General features: G+C 46.9%; 2 protein-coding genes across 11 annotated transcripts in view; one reads left to right on the top strand and one right to left on the bottom strand.

The window, feature by feature from the left end:
* The window catches only part of NUP205 (nucleoporin 205), a 53,534-nt gene extending 28,779 nt beyond the window's left edge, over positions 1 to 24,755 (bottom strand). For 2 of the 3 annotated variants that reach the window (XM_083181155.1, XM_083181154.1), the window contains exons 1-10: positions 24,152 to 24,755; positions 16,414 to 16,556; positions 15,061 to 15,232; positions 14,459 to 14,603; positions 4,680 to 4,839; positions 4,357 to 4,585; positions 3,437 to 3,601; positions 2,004 to 2,179; positions 1,751 to 1,867; positions 1,431 to 1,568 (exon numbers count right to left, since the gene is read on the bottom strand). In XM_083181155.1, coding sequence (XP_083037281.1) covers positions 1,431 to 1,568; positions 1,751 to 1,867; positions 2,004 to 2,179; positions 3,437 to 3,601; positions 4,357 to 4,585; positions 4,680 to 4,839; positions 14,459 to 14,603; positions 15,061 to 15,232; positions 16,414 to 16,556; positions 24,152 to 24,179 — 1,473 coding nt within the window. In that variant the 5' untranslated portion in view covers positions 24,180 to 24,755. The remainder of the gene's footprint in view (positions 1 to 1,430; positions 1,569 to 1,750; positions 1,868 to 2,003; positions 2,180 to 3,436; positions 3,602 to 4,356; positions 4,586 to 4,679; positions 4,840 to 14,458; positions 14,604 to 15,060; positions 15,233 to 16,413; positions 16,557 to 24,151) is intronic. The other variant, XM_083181153.1, reaches the window with a different exon arrangement.
* Positions 24,636 to 25,633, top strand: part of CNOT4 (CCR4-NOT transcription complex subunit 4) — a 55,909-nt gene continuing 54,911 nt past the window's right edge. For 2 of the 8 annotated variants that reach the window (XM_083181164.1, XM_083181163.1), the window contains exon 1: positions 24,675 to 24,998. The gene's annotated coding sequence lies outside the window, so the exon portion shown is untranslated. Of the gene's footprint in view, positions 24,999 to 25,633 lie in introns of all 8 variants that reach the window. The other 6 variants (XM_083181157.1, XM_083181156.1, XM_083181158.1 and 3 more) reach the window with 6 other exon arrangements.

Genomic DNA, 25,633 nt, shown 5'->3' with positions numbered 1-25,633 from the left:
TCGCATCGTTCAATATCGTGTATGTGTACGATGCGATGCGATCCGATTTCAGTACGGTGCCGTACGTAGAAAACCTGGGCGCCCAGATAGGAAACAAGTACCCAATATATTGCCAAATCATGTTACATGCATCTAAAAAACATATCCAAAATACGACCGTATCTCACACAAGACACTACCAAATCTCTTATCCATACACTTATTATTTCCCAGATTAATTATTGCAATAGTCTCCTAACTGGTCTTCCCAAGAACAGACTCTCACCACTGCAATCCATTTTAAATGCTGCTGCTAGGCTGATCTTCCTTGCAAGACGCTTATCGTCTGCTGATCCGCTGTGCCAGTCCCTCCATTGGTTGCCTGTATCTTACCGTATTCAATATAAAACCCTTCTACTCACATATAAAGCTATTAACCATACAGCACCAGCTTATATCTCTCTACTTATCACAAAATATCTCCCATCTCGACCACTCCGCTCTGCACAAGATCTGCGTCTCTCTTCTGTAAGGATCACTAGCTCCCATTCACTATTACAGGACTTCACTCACTCGTTTCCGGAACAATTACTGCTCCCTATTGAAAAATTTTTTTTTTCAGTTTAGGGCAGATGTACAAAGCCTTGGGAGTGATAAAAAGAAGATAAACTACCAAGCAATCATCTCCTAACTGTCATGGTACAGACTGTTTGAAAAATGATAGGAGCTGACTGTTGGCTGGTAGTTTAATGCTGGGTAAGCACTAGTGATGTGTACCCAGCATGACCTTGTTAGTAATGGGAGCGGATATTGGCAAGTGGCATGGCATTGCTAGCATCATCCCCCGATACAGACAAATGGGGGATGCCACTAACGAGCCACAGGATTGCACATCGCTAATCACAAAGTGAGTACACACTGGATGGTCTTAAGAATTTTGTTTAAAATCTCATCTGGTGTTAACCCAGCGTATCACTCTCGGCTTAGTTCATCTGCCCATCTGTCACTTAGGTGTAACAGTAATGTTAATTTAATGTTACTGGCTATTCACTGGAGCTATGCGGACGTTTGAAGAGGGGGATGCGGTCAATTTGCCGGCGGTCGGGATCCCGGCGTTCAGAATCCCGACACTGGAATCCCGAAACTTTCTCCCTCCGTGGGTGTCCACGACACCCATAGAGGGAGAATAAAATAGCGTGCCGAGCGTAGCGAGGCACGGGGCCCGCTGCGTGGCGAGCGCAGCGAGCCCGCAAGGGGGGGCGATCCACGTCCCCCCATGTCGGGATTTCGGCGGTTGGGATTCTAGTGTCGGGATTCCGACCGCCGGGATTACTTATCGGATCCTGAAGAGGATCCGCTTCAGTATCTTATTCCAAGTTTTTTACTTTCAAAAAATAATATTGTCATTTAAGTGTCTAATATTTCACATGTATTCTTCTGTTCCGTGATACCTGGCGCTGAGGAGGCCTTTGGTGAGCGACCCCGAGGTAGGACCCCATTAAGGTGGTGTTCTGGAGTGGCTCGGTCGGGCACCAGTATTCCAGAGCCAGTTCAAGCTGGAAGGGATCTTTCTTGTACAGCTCGCTAATCTGCAAGGATAACAGAAGACAAACGGGTCACACATTAACCTGGTTAAAGCCGTACACCCCACAAAACTACTGTATGTCTAACACACAACATGTAAACCGTTAACAGTTACCATTGTCTGTCACTCAATCACCTTCAGGGGTTTTAGCTGAAGCAGATAAATTTTGTGTTAGAGACCTCTTACCAATAACATGACATGTTCTAGATCCCGCCGCAGTGATGCGGGGGACTCATTGCCCATCTGCATGCTCATCTGGATCAGACGGGCGTCCTCTTCAGCTCGATTTCTCAGCTGTTTAACCTGCCAGGAGGGAACACGGTCCAATGTCAAAGTCAGGAGGATGGGTCATGCGTGACGTGTACAGTGTGCGAGATGTAAGGCCCCTAAAGTAGTCTCCGAAATGACAAGCCCAGGGAATGCTGGGAAGGTCACTTACTTTCATAGGCATTCGGGTTAGGAAATCTGTGATGAGAGTGTGAATTCGGCGGATGAAGAATTCCTCCTGGGAGAAGATCTCGGAGCTCACCACAGCATCGGTGAGGAACAGGAAAGCGTTATTACCGATGGCCACCTCTGCTATGGCTTCATCCGCCTCCGTGAACTCGGCCAGGGCTGTGGGACAACAGAACCCATTCTCAAACAATAGCAAAGACATTATAGGGACAATTCCTATGAACTTAGTTGAACAAAAACCTGAACCTTCATATGCACCATTATCAAACCGGTCACTCATCTCCTGATATACTCTGTGCTGCTGGGGACCCTGCTCCTCCCACTATATAACTCTCAGTCTGTGTCTTCCTGCTGCCTCCATCCCCCTCCTCACATCATGTCACATGCAGCCCTGTCCTCACTGACACACCCCTCATCTCCTGATATACTCTGTGCTGCTGTGGACCCTGCTCCTCCCACTATATAACCCTCGGTCTGTGGCTTCCTGATGCCCCCATTCTCCTCCTCACATCATGTCACTGCCCCTGTCACATGCAGCCCTGTCCTCACTGACACATCACTCATCTCCTGATATACTCTGTGCTGCTGGGGACCCTGCTCCTCCCACTATATAACTGTCAGTCTGTGGCTTCCTGCTGCCTCCATTCCCCTCCTCACATCCTGTCACTGCCCTGTCACATGCAGCCCTGTCCTCACTGACACATCCCTCATCTCCTGATATACCCTGTGCTGCTGGGGACCCTGCTCCTCCCAATATATAACTCTCAGTCTGTGGCTTCCTGCTGCCTCCATTCCTTTCTTCACAGGGAAAGCAGAAACTATAAAAATGCATATTTCTCTAAAGCTGGGTGCACACTCGACAATATGTCGATCGATCCAGGGGATTGGACTGCCTAAGGGGCACATAGTCTAGTGTATACCAGATAGGACTAAGCGCTATCCCGTGAGTCGCAAAAGACATCCTCCGATGGCCGTGCTGCAGGCACTTTGTTGTTGCTGGAATAGACAAGCGTGAATGCACCTGCCGATATCGCTGTCACTTCCCCTGCCGAGTCCCAGCACAGAAGATATCGCTGAACACTCAGCTTTAGTCTGTTGACAGATAGCACCAACCTCAAAGGTCTCTTAAGTGCACAGACAAAAACGGTCATTTAGAAAATGGTTACAATTATGAGATGGATTAGCTCCACCTGTGGATATTTAAAATGGGTCAGTGAGTAACGAATGCACCTGTGCTCCTGCCGGGTGACCTGGGAAATGTGAACTGTGCGGGGTCCTGAGGACCACGTTTCAGAACTTCTGGTCTATAGCTTCCCGGTAACAGCAGTCTTATTCGGACAAACCTTCCAGCCAATGTATGGTCCCGCCAGTATTATTTCCCAGTACACATTGACATGTTCTGATTCCATTTCATACCTGTGACTTCTGATAACTGGGAAATGCCCCTAAGGGCGAGTGCCCACGCCAATCGCACCGTGGCTTGTAGACCTGCCAACTTCCATGGTTGGGGGTCCTGTAGTCGGTGATGTATAGCTGCAATGTACTGTCTCTCTGTAAGCAGAGGGGTCTGTAGCAGTCGTTCTAGGGGTGACAGGATACAATCACCAGTCAGCCGTCAAAATAAACGCAGGGACAGGTAAAAATACAACATATTAATTTACTGATTGAACAATTAGACATGGCTAATTGGATTGACCCCTGTAATTGAGAGTAGTGGAACACACAAGTAAGAGCGATTACAGCTTACAGGAAGCGACTATAGTAACAAAACCAATTAGTCTTTAAAGCATTGTATTTTTTTTTTAACATTCCAGCTTTATGTTTACCGTTCATTCAATCAGGCGACACAGTACTACAGGGGTCTAGATACTAGATTTAGGACTGACACTTTAAAAACAATTTGAATGTGCTTGTCCCCCTTTTAGATACCCATCCTGCAGGGATCTCTTTTTGTTTGCTAACCAAGTCCAACAGGATAAAACTGGTGAGAAACCAAAGAGAGGGTGACACAACAATCCCCCAATGCCACAAACTAGTGGGGAGCGCCAATGGGCACAGAAAAAGACTGACGTTTTAGGCATGCAATGGGTATTGAGGAAGAGGAACTATAACAATTGGATGTCCATTTCAAAGTGCTCAAGCACCTGCCTCAGCATTCTATACCCCATGTTCCAGTGTCCCCTATGGATGAACCAGAAACACTCAAAGACATAGGAAAGTGTTTTAGAAGATTTTGTGTGTATTCACAGTAATCATTAAACAAATGAAATTAAAACAATGAAGAGTAAACAAAAGCTTATGTGATTATATAGTGAAGTGTAAGACCGCTATCCTACCATCTCTGTCCTCCGTTCCCAGTTCCAAAAACCCTACATCGAAGCAGTAGAGGACAGCCATAAGTAGGTAGAGGTTAACACTGTCCAATGTGCCGTCGGCTTCCACTGTGACCTTCTCTAGATATCCAATCAGGAGGAGGGTATTATCCTTGCTCAGCGGGGATTGGCAGGCCCAGGAAAAAAGGCTTTCGGCTAGTGACTGCCGGCAGCCCTTTATGAGGTCTGACACCTAGAACATGTAAGCACAGTCATTAACGACAAGCCGCTAACAATGGTAATCACACCGTTATCCACCCACACATTTTGTCTCCCAGTTTACTTGCCTCTTTGCGATGCTCTTCGTTGCCCAGTCCTCTATCTCTCAGAAGCTTATTGAATTCACTGTTCACGTCAATTTGTGAGACCAAGGTGAGAATCTTCTGCGTCAATCCACTTTCCATCAGACTGTCTGTAAAGCGGGTTGTCATGGACACCACTTCTGGGCTGAGAACAAGAAGAGATCACCTTGAACTTATAGTTCAGAAAACAACACTCTATGGGGGTTAGAGTGTCACTGTCCTAGTGTGGTCCTAGTGTGATTATATTTAGGGGCAATTTTATTTAGCTGCAGGATGTGCCTGGCATTGGTGTGCAAAAATAAGTGACAAAGTGTTAAAAAGTCATCACGCAGAGCTGATCATTAAGTACAGTTCCATTACTGTCCCCTCTCTTCTTTAACCCCTTCCCGACATTTGACGTATATATACGTCATGGTCGGGAAGTACTTCCCGACACATGACGTATATATACGTCATGGCTGAAAACTGTCACTGCGTCTAGAGACGCAGTGACAGAGGGACAATGTCTGCTGTCCCTGACAGCAGACATGTCCCTGCGTGCCCGGGGGGGGCTGCGATGCCGCCCCCCCGTCGCCGATCACTGTGATTGGCTGTTCAGTGTGAACAGCCAATTACAGCGTTTTCTGTGTCACCGGCGAATAACGTTCGCCGGTGACATGGGATCGGAGGTGATTGGTGCTGTAAAGTACAGCACCAATCACCGTGGGGTGTAAGGGTGACACTGGTGTCACCCCACCTCACCCCGCCCGCCCCCAAAGGCCGTGATTGGTTCGTCGGACCGACGGACCAATCACAGCCATGGAGGGGGGTTTAAACTAACGGTGACTGCACTGCAGACGCCATTCCGGTCTGGAATTGCGTGCAGTGTGGTCACCGTGCCTGGCTGCCGCAGTATACTGACCTGATCCGTGCAAACCGTGCAAAATACTTACCTGATCACTGCCTGGATCTTGCTACTTGTGTTGTGCTGTGTTGTGCTGTGTTGTGCTGCTGCAGTTAGCTAGAGAGAGAGAGATAGAGAGAGATAGAGAGAGATAGAGAGAGATAGAGAGGCCTAGTGACAGAGAGTGCTATATTTTGCTGCAGTGTAATAGAGTTATAGATAGAGAGAGAGATAGAGAGAGAGAGATAGAGAGATAGTGACAGATTGTGATATATATTTTTTATATAACTGACTGCTGCCCCCCCTTTTGTGCTGATCACTATATCTGAGGTGATCAGCAACTTTTTTGGGGGTGCAGGGGTTTGCTGCAGTGTCATAGAGTGATAGATAGTGAGAGATAGAGAGATAGAGAGAGAGAGTGATAGAGAGTGCTAAATTTTGTGTCTGCTGCCCCCGCCTTTTGTGCTGATCACTATATCTGAGGTGATCAGCAACTTTTTTGGGGGTGCAGGGGTTTGTAAATTCCTGTCAGTGCTGCAGTGTCATAGAGTGATAGATAGTGAGAGATAGAGAGAGAGAGTGATAGAGAGTGCTAAATTTTGTGTCTGCTGCCCCCGCCTTTTGTGCTGATCACTATATCTGAGGTGATCAGCAACTTTTTTGGGGGTGCAGGGATTTGTTTTTTAAATTCCTGTCAGTGCTGCAGTGTCATAGAGTGATAGATAGTGAGAGATAGAGAGAGAGAGTGACAGAGAGTGATAGAGTGCTATATTTTGTGTCTGCAGGAAATATATACCTGCCAGTTGCACCAAAGGTTGTGCACCTGCTGCCCCTCACCTTTTTTTTTTTTTTTGAGGGTGCTGTGGGTATTTTTACACACACTGTGATTTTGTGGGTGTCCTGTGGCCACTGTGCGCTGATCAGTGACGTACATCACTGATCAGCTTTTTCGGCACAGGGTTGATTTTTTTTTTTTTTTTTTTTAATAAATTCCTGTTGCCTTTGAGCGCTGTTCAGTGACGGTCGTTACTGACTAACATCTGTGCTCAATTTTTGGTGCAGGACCTTTTTTTTTTTTTTTTTTTTTAATAAATTCCTGTTGCCTTTGAGCGCTGTTCAGTGACGGTCGTTACTGACTAACATCTGTGCTCAATTTTTGGTGCAGGACCTTTTTTTTTTTTTTTTTTTTTTCTGCACTACATACACACTACCTGGTTGAAATAAAGTTTGTACCCCCCCCTACACTATACACGTGTTGAAACATTTCACAACCACAAACACAAAAATAAAAATGGCATCCCAAAGGTCATCCCAAATGTCATCCCAGTCATCCAGAAGAATGTACTCAGCGGAGGAGGCATATGCCATGCTTGCCTCTGACAGTGACACAGACAGTGATGCAAGCGGGGAATTTGAAGGATTTGTGTTAACCTCATCTTCCTCCTCTAGTGATGAGGGACCCCCTCAAAGACGCCCCCGTAGAGCAGCTGAGACCCCCCCCCCAATGATTGATCCCGTATGGATCCCACCACCAGCCAATTTTGAGCCCCAGGTTCCTGAGTTTTTGGCCATCCCAGGAATCCAATTTGATTCCACAGGTCTCAGAGAAATTGACTTCTTCAAATTATTTTTCTCTGATGATTTTATAAATTTAATGGTGGACCAAACTAATTTATATGCCCAGCAGTTTATTGCTCAAAACCCCACGTCATCATTTGCTAGGTGGACCCCTGTAGATGCAGTAGAGATGATGGCGTTTTGGGGTCTGGTGTTTCATATGGGCATAGTAAAAAAGCCAGAAATTAGGCAATATTGGAGTACAGATGTTCTGTACAGCACCCCATTTTACCGTATGGCCATGACCCGGACTCGTTTTGAGATGATCCTTAAATTTCTGCATTACAGCGATAATGCACAGTGCCCACCCAGAGATGATCCCACCTTTGACCGGCTATTCAAAGTCAGGCCGGTCATTGATCATTTCAGCGCCAAATTTGAGGAGATGTACATCCCCCAACAATTCATTTGTGTGGACGAGTCCCTTTTACATTTTAAAGGAAGGGTTAAATTCCGCCAGTACCTTCCCAATAAGAGGGCAAGGTATGGCATAAAATTGTATAAACTGTGTGAAAGCACCTCAGGGTACACCCACAGGTTTAGGGTATATGAAGGGAAGGATTCAAGTATTGAACCGCCAGAATGCCCCCCCTCCCTCGTAGGTGTTAGTGGAAAAATTGTCTGGGATTTAGTGCACCCCTTCCTGGATAAAGGTTATCACCTCTATGTGGATAACTTTTACACTAGCATCCCCCTGTTTAAGGCCCTTGGTTCAAGAGGTACAGCAGCTTGCGGTACTGTGCGCAAGAACCAAAGAGGCCTCCCAAAAACGCACATTGCCCAAGTAATGAGAAGGGGTGAAAGCAGGGGAATATGCACTGAAAATATGTTGTTGGTCAAATATAAGGACAAGAGGGATGTCCTTATACTGACAACAATTCACGGAGACAGTACCACCTCCGTCCCTGTACGAGGTACCAGTACCCACACCTCAAAACCTAATTGTATCCTGGATTACAATAGGTACATGGGCGGAGTGGATCTTTCAGATCAGGTACTGAAGCCGTACAGTGCCCTGCGGAAAACAAAAATCTGGTACAAGAAGCTGGCCGTGTATATCATCCAGATGGCACTGTATAACGCTTACGTGCTATTCCGTTCTACCGGCCAGAGGGGGACATTTATGCACTTTCAAGAGGAAGTCATAAAGGGCCTGATATTTGGGAACCAGCAGGCAGAGGGCCCCAGTACTTCTAGTACTGGCCCCCGTATTGTACCAGGGCAGCATTTTCCCAACGAAATCCCCTCCACTGCAAAAAAGGGCAGGACACAAAAAAGGTGCAAAGTTTGTTATAAAAGGGGAATAAGAAAGGAAACTATTTTCCACTGTGAAACTTGCCCTGACAAACCCGGCCTTTGCATAAAGGAGTGTTTTAAAATATACCACACATCTATGGATTATTAGGTCCATCAATTCACCGTGCATCGGGGGTCTTGCTAATGCCACATAGCACCCACCATTCATTCCACCTGAATCTGAGCCGCAAAATCCAAAAATCACTCCTTCCCTTCTGAGTCCTGCCATGCACCCAACTGGTATTTTTTGGTCACATATGAGGCATTGCCATACTCGGGAGAAATTGGGGCATATATTTTGGGGTGCTTTTTCTCCTTCAAACCTTGTGAAAATGAAAAATTTTGAGCCAGAACTGCATTTTTGTGTAAAAAAATGTAATTTTGCCCAGTTGTATCAAAATTGGTGAAACCCCTGGGGGTTTGAAATGTACATTATACCCCTAGATGAATTCCCTGAGGGGTGTAGTTTGCAAAATGGGGTCACTTGTGGGGGGTTCCACTGTATTGGTGCTTGGGGGGTCTTGCTAATGCGACATAGCACCCACCATCATTCCACCAGAATTTGTGCTGCAAAATCCAAATATCACTCCTTCCCTTCTGAGTCCTGCCACTTTTTGGTCACACATGAGGCATTGCCGTACTCGGGAGAAATTGGGGCACAGATTTTGGGGTGCTTTGTCTCCTTCATTCCTTGTGAAAATGAAAAATTTTGAGCCAGAACTGCATTTTTGTGTAAAAAAATGTAATTTTTCATTTTCACTGCCCACTTGTATCAAAATTGGTGAAACCCCTGGGGGTTTGAAATGTACACTATACCCCTAGATGAATTCCCTGAGGGGTGTAGTTTGCAAAATGAGGTGACTTGTGGGGGGGTTCCACTGTATTGGTGCAACATAGCACCCACCATTCATTCCACCAGAATCTGTGCTGCAAAATCCAAAAATCACTCCTTCCCTTCTGAGTCCTGCCATGCACCCAACTGGTATTTTTTGGTCACATGTGAGGCATTGCCGTACTCGGGAGAAATTGGGGCACAGATTTTGGGGTGCTTTTTCTCCTTCATACCTTCTGAAAATGAAAAATTTTGAGCCAGAACTGCATTTTTGTGTAAAAAATGTAATTTTTCATGTTCACTGCCCACTTGTATCAAAATTGGTGAAACCCCTGGGGGTTTGAAATGTACACTATACCCCTAGATGAATTCCCTGAGGGGTGTAGTTTGCAAAATGGGGTGACTTGTGGGGGGGTTCCACTGTATTGGTGCTTGGGGGGTCTTGCTAATGCGACATAGCACCCACCAAAATTCCACCAGAATCTGAGCTGCAAAATCCAAAAATCACTCCTTCCCTTCTGAGTCCTGCCATGCACCCAACTGGTATTTTTTGGTCACATGTGAGGCATTGCCGTACTCGGGAGAAATTGGGGCACAGATTTTGGGGTGCTTTTTCTCCTTCATACCTTCTGAAAATGAAAAATTTCGAGCCAGAACTGCATTTTTGTGTAAAAAATGTAATTTTTCATTTTCACTGCCCACTTGTATCAAAATTGGTGAAACCCCTGGGGGTTTGAAATGTACACTATACCCCTAGATGAATTCCCTGAGGGGTGTAGTTTTCAAAATGGGGTGACTTGTGGGGGGGTTCCACTGTATTGGTGCTTGGGGGGTCTTGCTAATGCGACATAGCACCCACCAAAATTCCACCAGAATCTGAGCTGCAAAATCCAAAAATCACTCCTTCCCTTCTGAGTCCTGCCATGCACCCAACTGGTATTTTTTGGTCACATGTGAGGCATTGCCGTACTCGGGAGAAATTGGGGCACAGATTTTGGGGTGCTTTTTCTCCTTCATACCTTCTGAAAATGAAAAATTGTGAGCCAGAACTGCATTTTTGTGTAAAAAAATGTAATTTTTCATTTTCACTGCCCACTTGTATCAAAATTGGTGAAACCCCTGGGGGTTTGAAATGTACACTATACCCCTAGATGAATTCCCTGAGGGGTGTACTTTGCAAAATGGGGTGACTTGTGGGGGGGTTCCACTGTATTGGTGCAACATAGCACCCACCATTCATTCCACCAGAATCTGTGCTGCAAAATCCAAAAATCACTCCTTCCCTTCTGAGTCCTGCCATGCACCCAACTGGTATTTTTTGGTCACATGTGAGGCATTGCCGTACTCGGGAGAAATTGGGGCACAGATTTTGGGGTGCTTTTTCTCCTTCATACCTTCTGAAAATGAAAAATTTTGAGCCAGAACTGCATTTTTGTGTAAAAAAATGTAATTTTTCATTTTCACTGCCCACTTGTATCAAAATTGGTGAAACCCCTGGGGGTTTGAAATGTACACTATACCCCTAGATGAATTCCCTGAGGGGTGTAGTTTTCAAAATGGGGTGACTTGTGGGGGGGTTCCACTGTATTGGTGCTTGGGGGGTCTTGCTAATGCGACATAGCACCCACCAAAATTCCACCAGAATCTGAGCCGCAAAATCCAAAAATCACTCCTTCCGTTCTGAGTCCTGCCATGCACCCAACTGGTATTTTTTGGTCACATGTGAGGCATTGCCGTACTCGGGAGAAATTGGGGCACATATTTTGGGGTGCTTTTTCTCCTTCATACCTTCTGAAAATGAAAAATTGTGAGCCAGAACTGCATTTTTGTGTAAAAAAATGTAATTTTTCATTTTCACTGCCCACTTGTATCAAAATTGGTGAAACCCCTGGGGGTTTGAAATGTACACTATAGCCCTAGATGAATTCCCTGAGGGGTGTACTTTGCAAAATGGGGTGACTTGTGGGGGGGTTCCACTGTATTGGTGCAACATAGCACCCACCATTCATTCCACCAGAATCTGTGCTGCAAAATCCAAAAATCACTCCTTCCCTTCTGAGTCCTGCCATGCACCCAACTGGTATTTTTTGGTCACATGTGAGGCATTGCCGTACTCGGGAGAAATTGGGGCACAGATTTTGGGGTGCTTTTTCTCCTTCATACCTTCTGAAAATGAAAAATTTTGAGCCAGAACTGCATTTTTGTGTAAAAAAATGTAATTTTTCATTTTCACTGCCCACTTGTATCAAAATTGGTGAAACCCCTGGGGGTTTGAAATGTACACTATACCCCTAGATGAATTCCCTGAGGGGTGTAGTTTTCAAAATGGGGTGACTTGTGGGGGGGTTCCACTGTATTGGTGCTTGGGGGGTCTTGCTAATGCGACATAGCACCCACCAAAATTCCACCAGAATCTGAGCCGCAAAATCCAAAAATCACTCCTTCCGTTCTGAGTCCTGCCATGCACCCAACTGGTATTTTTTGGTCACATGTGAGGCATTGCCGTACTCGGGAGAAATTGGGGCACATATTTTGGGGTGCTTTTTCTCCTTCATACCTTCTGAAAATGAAAAATTGTGAGCCAGAACTGCATTTTTGTGTAAAAAAATGTAATTTTTCATTTTCACTGCCCACTTGTATCAAAATTGGTGAAACCCCTGGGGGTTTGAAATGTACACTATAGCCCTAGATGAATTCCCTGAGGGGTGTACTTTGCAAAATGGGGTGACTTGTGGGGGGGTTCCACTGTATTGGTGCAACATAGCACCCACCATTCATTCCACCAGAATCTGTGCTGCAAAATCCAAAAATCACTCCTTCCCTTCTGAGTCCTGCCATGCACCCAACTGGTATTTTTTGGTCATATGTGAGGCATTGCCGTACTCGGGAGAAATTGGGGCACAGATTTTGGGGTGCTTTTTCTCCTTCATACCTTCTGAAAATGAAAAATTTTGAGCCAGAACTGCATTTTTGTGTAAAAAAATGTAATTTTTCATTTTCACTGCCCACTTGTATCAAAATTGGTGAAACCCCTGGGGGTTTGAAATGTACACTATACCCCTAGATGAATTCCCTGAGGGGTGTAGTTTTCAAAATGGGGTGACTTGTGGGGGGGTTCCACTGTATTGGTGCTTGGGGGGTCTTGCTAATGCGACATAGCACCCACCAAAATTCCACCAGAATCTGAGCTGCAAAATCCAAAAATCACTCCTTCCCTTCTGAGTCCTGCCATGCACCCAACTGGTATTTTTTGGTCACATGTGAGGCATTGCCGTACTCGGGAGAAATTGGGGCACAGATTTTGGGGTGCTTTGTCTCCTTCATACCTTCTGAAAATGACAAATTTGGAGCCAGAACTGCATTTTTGTGTAAAAAAAATAATTTTTCATTTTCACTGCCCAGTTGTACCACAATTGGTGAAACCCCTGGGGGTTTGAAATGTACACTATACCCCTAGATGAATTCCCTGAGGGGTGTAGTTTGCAAAATGGGGTCACTTGTGGGGGGGTTCCTAACTTTTAGCATCTTATGGTGCCTAGAAACCTACATGGTGCCTAAAAAATAATCTCATAAAAAGGAGGCTCCAAAATCAAGTAGGTGCTCCTTCTATTATGAAGCCTGTGGTTTGGTCACCGTGCACACTAGGGCCACATATAGGATATTTATGAAAACAAAAGAATTGGGGGAATCAATTTTTAGTCACATTTCTCTAGTAAAATGTACTGTGTTCCTTAGAAAAATGTATTAAAATTGCAAATCTGCAAAAAAAAAGAAATTTTGAAATTTCACCTACACTTTGTTTTAATTCCTGTGAAACACCTAAAGGGTTAACAAACTTCCAAAATGCTGTTTTGAATACTGTGAGGGGTGCAGTTTTTTGAAATGGCATCATTTATGGGGGTGTCTCACATACAAGTCCCTCAAAGTCACATCAGAACTGAACTGGTCCCTAAAAAAATCAGTGTTTGAAATTTTCTTGAAAATTTGAGAATTTGCTATTCATATTGTAAGCCTCCTAGTGTCCCAAAAAATTAAAAGGAAGTTGAAATAATGATGTCAACATAAAGTAGACATATGGTCTATGTTAGTTATTCACTATTTTGAGTGGTAAGATTATTTGTCTCACAAGCAGAAAATTTAACATTTTGCAAATCGCTAAATTTTCCATTTTTTCACGATATTTTGGTATTTTTCACAAAAAAACACAGACTGTATTGACGAAAATTTACCACTAACTTGAAGTACAATGTGTCACGAGAAAACAATCTCAAAATCACTGGGATAAGTAAAAGCAAAAAAAAGTTATCCCCACTTAAGTGAGACATGTCAGATTTGAAAAAAATGGCTCTGTCAGGAACGCAAAAACTAGCTCTGTCAGGAAGGGGTTAAGAAACTGTTTACATCCTTCTACAATGCAGTGGCTTGGCTGAACATCCTAATGCCAAATCATTGGGAATGTTCCATGGACCACAATAATTACTAAGGGGTATATTCATTAGAGTCGAAAAGACGTCAGTTTCTGACTGATTTAGGTCAGAAGGGGTTCCGACTTATTCAATATGGGCTGTTTATTTGCGACAAGTCGTGAATTCCCAACTTGTCGGAAACCACTTGAATCAGCAGAGCAGCCGTGGATCCACCTGCTTTTGTCGGAAACGTAGCCAAACCCCGTTTCCGACAAACTTTAAAAAAAAGTCAGATTGAGGAGATCAGACGGGGAGCGGAGCAAGGGAGGAAGAGACAGTGCTTACTGGCGGGGGCAGCTGGTGCCGTGGAAAACACTTCTCTCTGACGACCCCCCCCAGCCAGGCTCCTCTCTCCGGGCAGCAGTCCCTGGCCAGCAGGCAGCTATACGGGTGAGTGCAGCTCCCTGTGATCTCACACACGGGGAGCTGCTTTCAGCAGGATGGGACACTGGGAACAGCCAAATCTGATTTGAATAAGGCTTGTCCGATCTATTCCGACAAATGAAGGTGGGAAACGACTCTAACTGAAAATACCCCTAAGGGTTATATATAATCTTCGAGAAAATAAGACACAGAATCTTAGTGGCTTCTAAGGCAACATTTCCAAATCTAGAAACCTACACTACCCCTAATATATTTAAGCAATGACTACATGCAGCATTAATATTACCTGAGATCCAGGGTAAATGTCTTGCCTTTCCGGGACTGGATGAGGGCGCACAAGGAGTTGGCAATGCACCTCTTCCCATCCCAGTACAGCAGAACAGCCACCAGCCCACGCGTCAGACCGGGGAAATGAGGTTGTTGGTGTTCTCCTAAAACATACAAGATTTACTGGTAAAAAAAAAAAAAGATGCTTACGGCAGTAGATCTTCACCTGCAGATCACCCATGTTCCTGGGTTCCTCATAGGAATAGAAACATTTTTGCAATTTAAAATATATTATTCTGAAGAACCGCCAATATTCAAATATGAAAGAGGCGCAGAGAGGGCGGAGACAAAAGTGGGCGGAGATACCCATGACCTTCACTAATCATCTCTGTTGGCAATGTGGTACATGTAAATTAGTGGCCACAAACCTCAAGCTATAAACAATACTAAGAAATTGTAACGGGGGAAAATGTATGAAGCCTTCTGAAGATGAAAAATGGAAGTGCTACAGGTGTCCAAATCATATTCTAGCTATTAAAGAGTGCACTGGATACATGTAAGCATTTGCCATCTCCTCTTGTCCTCTATGAAAATGGCTGGTAAGTCACGATCAAGATGCACCTGCAAGCAGCAACTCCACCGCGGCCACCTCTCCGATGCTGAACAGGTCGCTGAGGATGAAGGCCTCTTTGATGAGCATCTCTGGGAGGAGTCGGGTCCCCTGCTGGCCTTTAATGGCGACCCCCTCTGTGCTGGCTCTCTGGATTTTTTCATGCTGTTGGGCGCTCTTTGGCTGCAAAAACCGGTAGGAATAACAGAATTACGAAAGATATTGCAATTATGGTTGTGCCATTCGTAAGAATAAATGAAAGCATTTCTGTCTGGTCATCGGCATGTGCAGAGGGAGTCAGAGTCCACGCCTCAGGAGCCTGATAAATGGAGAGAGATGAAGCACCAGCCAATCAGCTCATAACTTCCATGTTACAGGCTGAGTTGGGAAAAATGACAATTAGTAGCTGGTTGGTTGATACGGAACCAATTATCTAATATCAGTTTGTTCTGTAATCTCAGAGCCGTAACTAGACATTTTCGTGCAAAATGTCAGAAACATCCTTGGTGACCTGACACCCTCCCCCCCCCCCCCCCCACACACACACACACACACACACACAACCCCACAAACATTCTTAAATAGAGGACAAGCAGCAAAAGGCATGCACACAAAAAATAAAGGGGCATGACCTTATAGGGAAGGGGAGGTGTCCCACAATACTACCAATTCAATTAGCCCAGGCTTGTCCAAACTATGGCCCTCCAGCTGTTTTGAAACTACGAGTCCCATCCTGCCTTGCCACAGTTTAGGGAATGCTAAAACTATGGCAAGGCATGCTGGGATGTGTAGTTTCACAACAGCTGGAGGGTCATAGTTTGGACATGCCTGAATTAGCCACATAGTACTGAAACCTTATTCACATTACACCACAAAGTAGTGCCACATATACACATTGCGCCAAACAGAAGGGCCCCTTATACTTGTTTTGACAAACAGTAGCTCCCCTTATACACATTATGCCACAGTAAGGCCCTTTATTAATATTATGCCACAGAGTAGCACCTCTTATAGACATTATGCCAGAGTGGAGCCCCCTATTTACATAATGCTAAACAGTATAGAGATCAGGGAGTTGGCCAGTTACACCCACAGATGATCCTGCACTCAGAGAGAGCGGAGAACTATGCAAAGCCGTCCTGACAGCCGCTCATCTGCTGGTATAACCAGCAGATGAGCGGCTCTCCCGGCGATGTTGCGGAAGCGTGCAGCAGCGCTCATCGCCGGGCCGTACACACACTGGGCGGCTTTGAGCTGAAAGCCGTTCAAACCTGCTGTTTTGAGCGACTTTCAGCTCAAAGTCGCCCAGTGTGTATGGGCCTTAAGAACAATCAAATGTAACAAAGAATAAGGAGCACACATACCGGATTTTTGAATAAGGAGATGAAGTCGGGTTTATGCTTCTTTAACAGTAACTCCAACACATGAACGGCTTCCAGCTGTCTCTTCAGCAGCGCGTTCTCCACCGTCTGCCAGAGGTCTTTGTAAGGACCCCAGAGACTGGCTCCTGAAACAAACGCACAGTATGACTTACAGGTCACTAGCTCAGTAAACTCTTATATTTACCATTATATTGTAGCGGACATGATAAAGACAGGCGCGGCCACAGAAGCAGAGCGTTAGTCCACACAGAGTAGGGTTATCAGCTGTACATAGGAAAATATGGGTATGGGCAATAGCGTTGACACTATCAAAGTTGACATACACTAGGTCGATGTGGCCAAGGTTGGCAGGGGCGGAAAGTTGACACAAACATTAAGTCAATAATGGGGAGTTGTCCCAAAATTCCCAAATTTTGGAGGAGATTGACACGGACACCGTATCAGTGTACTGCTGCGCTTGGCACACTAATATATTCTCCCTCCAATGCCCTAGTGGATGGCAGGATATGAAATACCGTCTGTCAGCACAAGTCTGCTCAATAAAACATACAGAAACTCATGTCGACATTTTGACTGTCGACCTTCCCCATTGTATTACAAAGGGAAACGGTCATCTGTCAGAAGAGACTTAGGTCGACTGTCATTAGGTCGACCCCAGAAGGTCGACTGGCCCAAGGTCGACTGGGTTAAAGGTCGACATGGGTCAAGGTCGACAGTCATTAGGTCGACATGAGTTTTTCACTGTTTCTGAGCCGACATGTGCCGACAGGTGGTATTTCATGCCCTACCATCCACTAGGGCGTGGTGGGAGAATAAAATAGTGTGCCGAGCGTAGCGAGGCACCGTGTCCGAAGCATGGCGAGCAAAGCGAGGGGCTGCGGTTCAACTCCAACTGTGTCCATGTCGACTGTGTCGACATTCGGGTAAAAAAACAGTGAAAAACTCATGTCGACCTAATGACTGTCGACCTATAACCATGTCGACATTGGCCAATGTCGACCTTTAACCCTGTCGACCTTGGGGCCAGTCGACCTTCCGGGGTCGACTTAATGACTGTAGACCTAAGTCTGTTCTGACAGATGTACCGATTCCATTACAAACTAAAATAAAAAAAAGCTACGCTCTAAAAAAAGAACGAAAGTGTAAATTATGATGTACGAGAATAGTCATAGTATCCATAACATATTATGTTAATTACCCCGATTCCTAAATAGCTGTAAGTGTGATCCGCTACTTATTTAACGATCGCTCCACTCCGCAGCAAACAATATAGAGTCAACAAATAAACAGTCGCCTCAATGGATAAATACAATTTAACTTCACAAAGTAGATATCGGTTTGCTGAAACTCGATCCTGTTTCATCCTTTTGCTACGCTATTTTTTTTTTATCTTGCTCCGAGCGTATATCGGCTGTGTACTAGACATTCATAGAAATATGGCAATGTCATACTCGCGTTCAAGGAAAGACAACATTTCCCCGCTTGCAGCTAATTGAACCAACCCTACAGACCAGTATTATATGCACTGGTCATCTATACCATTAGAGATGTATGTCCGAGCTACTTCTCCTTTATTGAATGTTTCTACGAGTCACAAAGGTGGATATAAATTCTGGTATTTCTATGTAGACTCAAAAAACCTTTATCTCGCTTTGGATCCCAGAACCTTTCTGCAGAGTGAGGGTCTATACACACTGGGCGGTTTTGTTCAGCGACGGTGGGGAAAATCGCTGGGCTGAAAAGAATTCAATGCACACTGAGCGATTTTTGCCCCTTCAAGCGATTTTCCATGGGGTGGACAGCTTTCCTTGGCAGGACGCTAAAGAAAGCTGTCCATGCAGTCGCTCGTCTGCAGGTAATACAGTCAGCTATCATGCGGGAGCGGACATCAGCACTCACAGCCGAGCTGAACACACTTGGCGACTTTCGACCTGAAAGCAGCTCAAATGCTAAAACTGAGCTGCTCACAGCTCAAAATCACCCAGTGTATATGGGCCTATAGTCACATGCAACAGAGGCTGCCAGCAGTTCACTGTGTACATCCCCTGGGAAGTTACAGTAGACTGATACCACTCGCACCACTGTAGGGTGTGAGCGAAGCCAGACTCCTAAGATATTGGAGCGTAATTCAGACCTGATCACTGGGCTGGTATTTTGCAGATCCCTGCGACCAAGGAATATAAAGGACCAGCCAGAGGGAAATCCTGCCAGCGCAAGGCTGCGATAAGCTTGAGAAAATATGCAGCCCTGCGATTATCTGCAAATCTAATCGCTATAACTCATCACGTGATTTTTCCAGTGTGTGCAGACTGTGCGTAGCCCAGGACTTAACGCCCCCATACATTAGTCCGACTTGTCCTAGGGACAAGTCGGACATGATTTCCCCTGCAGCTCCCGGGAGGGGGACACACGATTAGGCACTTGATGTGCCAAATTTTGCATATGATAAATCTCATGGATTTATAATATGCAGTCCCCGGGGAGCTGCAGGGGGAGAGCCGGGTGGGGGACGCTGGGGAGCTGCGGGGTAAGCTGACAAATAGTCAGCAGGTGGGGGACACTGTGATCCGGGCATGGGGAGAGGCTGGCAGGGGCAGCTTACACATAGGCAGCGGGCGGAGGGGACGCCGGTGAACCGGCGAGGGGAACAGCGCCTCACGTGCTGGGTAGGAGAACCAGGGCGGCAGCCGCAACTGCAAGGAAAAAAAACCTGATACAAAGAATGGGGAGCCAGTGATTGGCTGAGAGAGCTCTCAGCCAATCACTGCCTCCCCATTCGTTTGTATTAAAGCTGCGGCTGCCTGGTCCTCCTGCTTAGCACGTGAGCTGTTCCCCTCGCCGGTTCACCTTCACCAGCATCCCTCCGCCCGCTGTCTGTGTGTCAGCTGCCCCTGCCAGACTCTCCCCATGCCCGGCGTCCCCCGCCGGCTGTTCCCTGCAGTTCCCCGCCCGGAGACTGCACATAAGATTTAGGAAATCTTATGTGCAGCCGGTGCGACTGCCCGACTCCGATCCGATGCGCACGGGACCGCGCATCGGGTCGGATAGGGTGTCAAAACATGCGATTTGGGACGATTTCACAGCCCGATACATCAGAATCTGGTGAAATCGGGCCCAAATCGCATAATGTATGGGGGCCTTTACTCAGCGGCTGCGATAGAATCAGGCTGATCGGGGGCGGAGCTGACTTCACATGCCATCCCCTCATACACCTGGCCTTATCCCTGACACTCCCAGATAACAGCCGCTCACCATGTAATGATTCCCCAGGGTGTGCAGTCTGTGTGTAGCCCAGGACTTAGCGGCTGCGATAGAAACAAGCTGATCAGGGGCGGAGCTCACTTCACACACCTTCCCTTTAAATGCCTGGGCACGCCTGCGTTTTCCCTGACATTCCCAGGAAACGGACGGTTACCAGCCACATAAGCCAGCTTCAAGTCAATCAACTTGCGTAAGGCCAGCAATTCAAAAATTTGCTGGATCCTATTTTGGGTTGGGCTAACTGAATGTGTCCTTTAGTAATTAACTTGTCGTCATTTATGTGATCTGTGTATGCAAATAGTGTGACAACATATCATTTTATTTGCTTGTCTGTCAAACAGGTTAGCGCACTATATCTATGTTGCTTGTGTAATCTTGGAAGGTAGGATTCCCTTTCTAGTGAGTAATTAAGCAATTGCAAGTTTCCAATTTGCTTAATTGGCCCAATAATTATAGTCCAATTAGATGCCATTATTGGGTGTAAAAAAACAACCCCGGACTGACAAAACAAGGTTTCTGTATACACATAAGCGCAAAATATTTTGTATTTCTGACACTTTCAAAAACACTTCTTACTCAAATGAGATGAGATAGTAGTTACTGTCCTCATACAATAACATATGTGCAGTACTTTGTATTTTGACATTTAAACAGTGTTGATGCAGTCTGTATATCTGTATAGTAGTGTAATATGATTGCGGTCAGGACATGTTGGGGTGTAGTGTCCTATGTCTGTATAGGGTGTAATAGATGGATTATGGCCAGTGGTCAGGACATGTTGGGGTGTAGTGTCCTATGTCTGTATAGGGTGTAATAGATGTATTATGGCCAGTGGTCAGGACATGTTGGGGTGTAGTGTCCTATGTCTGTATAGGGTGTCATAGATGTATTATGGGCAGCGGTCAGGACATGTTGGGGTGTAGTGTCCTATGTCTGTATAGGGTGTAATAGATGTATTATGGCCGGCGGTCAGGACATGTTGGGGTGTAGTGTCCTATGTCTGTATAGGGTGTAATAGATGTATTATGGCCAGCGGTCAGGACATGTTGTTGTGTAGTGTCCTATGTCTGTATAAGGTGTCATAGATGTATTATGGCCAGCGGTCAGGACATGTTGGGGTGTAGTGTCCTATGTCTGTACAGGGTGTCATAGATGTATTATGGCCGGCGGTCAGGTCATGTTGGGGTGTAGTGTCCTATGTCTGTATAGGGTGTAATAGATGTATTATGGCCGGCGGTCAGGACATGTTGGGGGTGTAGTGTCTTATGTCTGTACAGGGTGTAATAGATGTATTATGGGCAGCGGTCAGGACATGTTGGGGTGTAGTGTCCTATGTCTGTATAGGGTGTAATAGATGTATTCTGGCCAGCGGTCAGGACATGTTGGGGTGTAGTGTCCTATGTCTGTATAGGGTGTAATAGATGTATTATGGCCAGCGGTCAGGTCATGTTGGGGTGTAGTGTCCTATGTCTGTATGGGGTGTAATAGATGTATTATGGCCGGTGGTCAGGACATGTTGGGGGTGTAGTGTCCTATGTCTGTATAGGGTGTAATAGATGTATTATGGCCAGCGGTCAGGACATGTTGGGGTGTAGTGTCCTATGTCTGTATAGGGTGTAATAGATGTATTCTGGCCAGCGGTCAGGACATGTTGGGGGTGTAGTGTCCTATGTCTGTATAGGGTGTAATAGATGTATTATGGTCAGCGGTCAGGACATGTTGGGGGTGTAGTGTCCTATGTCTGTATAGGGTGTAATAGATGTATTATGGTCAGCGGTCAGGACATGTTGGGGTGTAATGTCCTATGTCTGTATAGGGTGTAATAGATGTATTATGGCCAGCGGTCAGGACATGTTGGGGGTGTAGTGTCCTATGTCTGTATAGGGTGTAATAGATGTATTATGGCCAGCGGTCAGGACATGTTGGGGGTGTAGTGTCCTATGTCTGTATAGGGTGTAATAGATGTATTATGGCCAGCGGTCAGGACATGTTGGGATGTAGTGTCCTATGTCTGTATAGGGTGTAATAGATGTATTATGGCCAGCGGTCAGGACATGTTGGGATGTAGTGTCCTATGTCTGTATAGGGTGTAATAGATGTATTATGGCCAGCGGTCAGGACATGTTGGGATGTAGTGTCCTATGTCTGTATAGGGTGTAATAGATGTATTATGGCCAGCGGTCAGGACATGTTGGGGGTGTAGTGTCCTATGTCTGTATAGGGTGTAATAGATGTATTATGGCCGGCGGTCAGGACATGTCGGGGTGTAGTGTCCTATGTCTGTATAGGGTGTAATAGATGTATTATGGCCGGCGGTCAGGTCATGTTGGGGGTGTAGTGTCCTATGTCTGTATAGGGTGTAATAGATGTATTATGGTCGGCGGTCAGGACATGTTGGGGTGTAGTGTCCTGTGTCGGTATAGGGTGTAATAGATGTATTATGGTCGGCGGTCAGGACATGTTGGGGTGTAGTGTCCTATGTCTGTATAGGGTGTAATAGATGTATTATGGCCAGCGGTCAGGACATGTTGGGGTGTAGTGTCCTATGTCTGTATAGGGTGTAATAGATGTATTATGGCCGGCGGTCAGGACATGTTGGGGTGTAGTGTCCTATGTCTGTATAGGGTGTTATAGATGTATTATGGCCAGCGGTCAGGACATGTTGGGGTGTAGTGTCCTATGTCTGTATAGGGTGTAATAGATGTATTATGTACAGCGGTCAGGACATGTTGGGGTGTAGTGTCCTATGTCTGTATAGGGTGTAATAGATGTATTATGGCCAGCGGTCAGGACATGTAGGGGGTGCAGTGTCCTGTGTCTGTATAGGGTGTAATAGATGTATTATGGCCAGCGGTCAGGACATGTTGGGGGTGTAGTGTCCTGTGTCTGTATAGGGTGTAATAGATGTATTATGGCCAGCGGTCAGGACATGTTGGGGTGTAGTGTCCTGTGTCTGTATAGGGTGTAATAGATGTATTATGTACAGCGGTCAGGACATGTTGGGGTGTAGTGTCCTATGTCTGTATAGGGTGTAATAGATGTATTATGGCCAGCGGTCAGGACATGTAGGGGGTGCAGTGTCCTGTGTCTGTATAGGGTGTAATAGATGTATTATGGCCAGCGGTCAGGACATGTTGGGGGTGTAGTGTCCTGTGTCTGTATAGGGTGTAATAGATGTATTATGGCCAGCGGTCAGGACATGTTGGGGTGTAGTGACCTATGTCTGTATAGGGTGTAATAGATGTATTATGGCCGGCGGTCAGGACATGTTGGGGGTGTAGTGTCCTATGTCTGTATAGGGTGTAATAGATGTATTATGGCCAATGGTCAGGACATGTTGGGGGTGTAGTGTCCTATGTCTGTATAGGGTGTAATAGATGTATTATGGCCAATGGTCAGGACATGTTGGGGGTGTAGTGTCCTATATCTGTATAGGGTGTAATAGATGTATTATGGCCAATGGTCAGGACATGTTGGGGTGTAGTGTCCTGTGCCTGTAATAGATGTATTATGGCCGGTGGTCAGGACATGTTGGGGTGTAGTGTCCTATGTCTCTATAGGGTGTAATAGATGTATTATGGCCAATGGTCAGGACATGTTGGGGGTGTAGTGTTCTATGTCTGAAATAAATGTATTATGGTCATGGCCATTGGTCAGGTCACATTAGGGGTTTAGCATCTTACAAGCGTGATTCAGAACTATACACAAACCCAATGTTTTACGTACAACTCCTACGGTGAGAACTCTGTGAATGCGCAAATGCTGATCTCATCCTACGATATTGCACGCAGTACCCCAAGCAGCAGCATAACTGACTCCCTGCGGCCATCTGGGAGCATGGCAGACAGCATAGACTAAAACAAGGGAATGTCACCCGCATCTTCGAGGCATCAGCAGCATCCTTGGCCACATCTGCGTGAAGATCCCAGCCATCCCCAATCACCCGTGGGTTACCCAGATGACCACACAGTGGATGGAAGCTGCGTCACAATGTATCCTGTGAGAGTTGGGCACTGGCCGTGGATTGGTTATTCATCAATGGTGGGACACTAGTAGTGACAGGGATTTGGGATGCGGGACTCCACCACTGGCAGGTACAGAAGCCTACATAGCGGGCACCACATACATGAGCAGTGCCCCCCTCTCTGGCAGAGCATCTCCTGCATCTGACAGATAGAAATGCAACAGGAAACACCACTGCAATGAGCAAATATGGGGAAAATAGGGATAACGCCTGTAATATCCCTGCCCTGCAGCTGTGCCAGACGCCCTCATTGGTGGGCATGGGACTGCATGGTCCTTATGTGATGTTGTGTGCTTGGCATTAGTCAGTGACTACCTCAGGACATGTGCAGGGAGGTGTGCCCACCACGTGTCCGGGCCCCTAAAGCCGGGGGGCCCAACTGCCACCCACCTCCCCTAATGCTGTACCTAGCATACGACTTCTACTTATCATTACCTGAATTTACCGCCAACGGCCCCGCCATCTTGGGACTGTACCTCCCCGACCGGAACACGCCGGCTAGCTCCCGGGGGCTGCCCTCAGCGGTGCCTGAAAAATAACCGGTTGCCCGATTTTTACAATCCTCTCTCAAAACAAAGCCGCTGGCGCCTCCCCGGCCTTCTACCGCTACTGGACGACCATGTCTGTACAGATAATTAAGTTATGAGTTACCAGTTAGCCTCCGTCAATCTATGACAGGACCGCGGGGGCTTCTGGGAATTGTAGTCCCGTGCTGCAAGAAGTTACGCCAGGTCGGGGTTTAGGGAACTACACTTCCCGGCAGTCAGTGCGGGGCAACCTGAGGGCGGCTGAGCTGACGCTTTCCCGTATCGGGACTGTTGTCAGTTGTTACCAAACCGTCAAAGTATTCAAAGAAACGGTGTTTCTGCGAACGGGGAGACGGTTGTCGTTCTCGGCGCATGGCATTTCGGGATATGCAGTCCGGAAGGAATGTTGGAGCGCCAAATCACATGGCAGCGTGGACTACAGCTCCCGTCATGCTTCGCGCCGCCAGCTCAGGCCTCGCTCTTCCTCCCAGAGGCGTCGCGCCTGCGCAGTGAGCTGGTCCCCCTCCCTCCCAGCTGCCAGGACAGTGAGTGTCCCCCCCCTTCCTAATGTAAGATGGTGGCCGTCTGGTGGTGAGGAGGATCCGCAGGCCCCGCGTCTCTCTCCCACTCTCTCCGAGCTCCCACTGACTGTCAGAGAGGAGGAGGAGTTGCCGGTCCACCCACCACCGCCCGCCATTAGCAGAAGCAGCAGCACACTCAGCGGCCAGGCCGGCGCAGGAGGCGGTGCGAGGAGGGTAAGATCCCGCCGTCACCCTGCAGCTATGTCCGGGCCTGGGAGCGGCCTGCATGCCCCTCCGTGCCCGCCGGGCCTCACCCTGCTCCCACACAGCCTACAGTCACCCCACAGGCCTCACCCAGCCTCCACACTCCCCCCATGTCATGCCCTGGTCACATACACACCCCTCAGCCACCCACATGTCATGCCTCAGCCTCCTGTCTACTGCAGCCTCCCCTGATCCCTCACTCAGCCTCCTGCCTCCCATATGTCATACCCCACACAGCTTCCAGTCACCCTACAGGCCTCCACACTCCCCCCTTACCATGCCCTGGTCACATACACACATATCAGCCTCCCACATGTCATGCCTGAGCCTCCTGTCTACTGCAGCCTCCCTTGATCCCTCACTCAGCCTCCTGCCTCCCATATGTCATGCCCCACACAGCCTCCAGTCACTCCACATGCCTCACCCAGCCACCACACTCCCCCCATGTCATGCACTGGTCACATACACACCCCTCAGCCTCCCACATATCATGCCTCAGCCTCCTGCCTCCCATATGTTATACCCCACACAGCCTCCAGTCACCCTACAGGCCTCCACACTCCCCCCTTACCATGCCCTGGTCACATACACACACCTCAGCCTCC

The sequence above is a fragment of the Crinia signifera genome, chromosome 4 (genome assembly GCF_055691185.1).
Source record: "Crinia signifera chromosome 4, ASM5569118v1, whole genome shotgun sequence".
NCBI classification, from domain to species: Eukaryota; Metazoa; Chordata; class Amphibia; order Anura; family Myobatrachidae; genus Crinia; species Crinia signifera.
The sequence above is the reverse complement of the archived record's forward strand: the minus strand, read 5'-3'. Positions and strand labels throughout refer to the sequence as shown.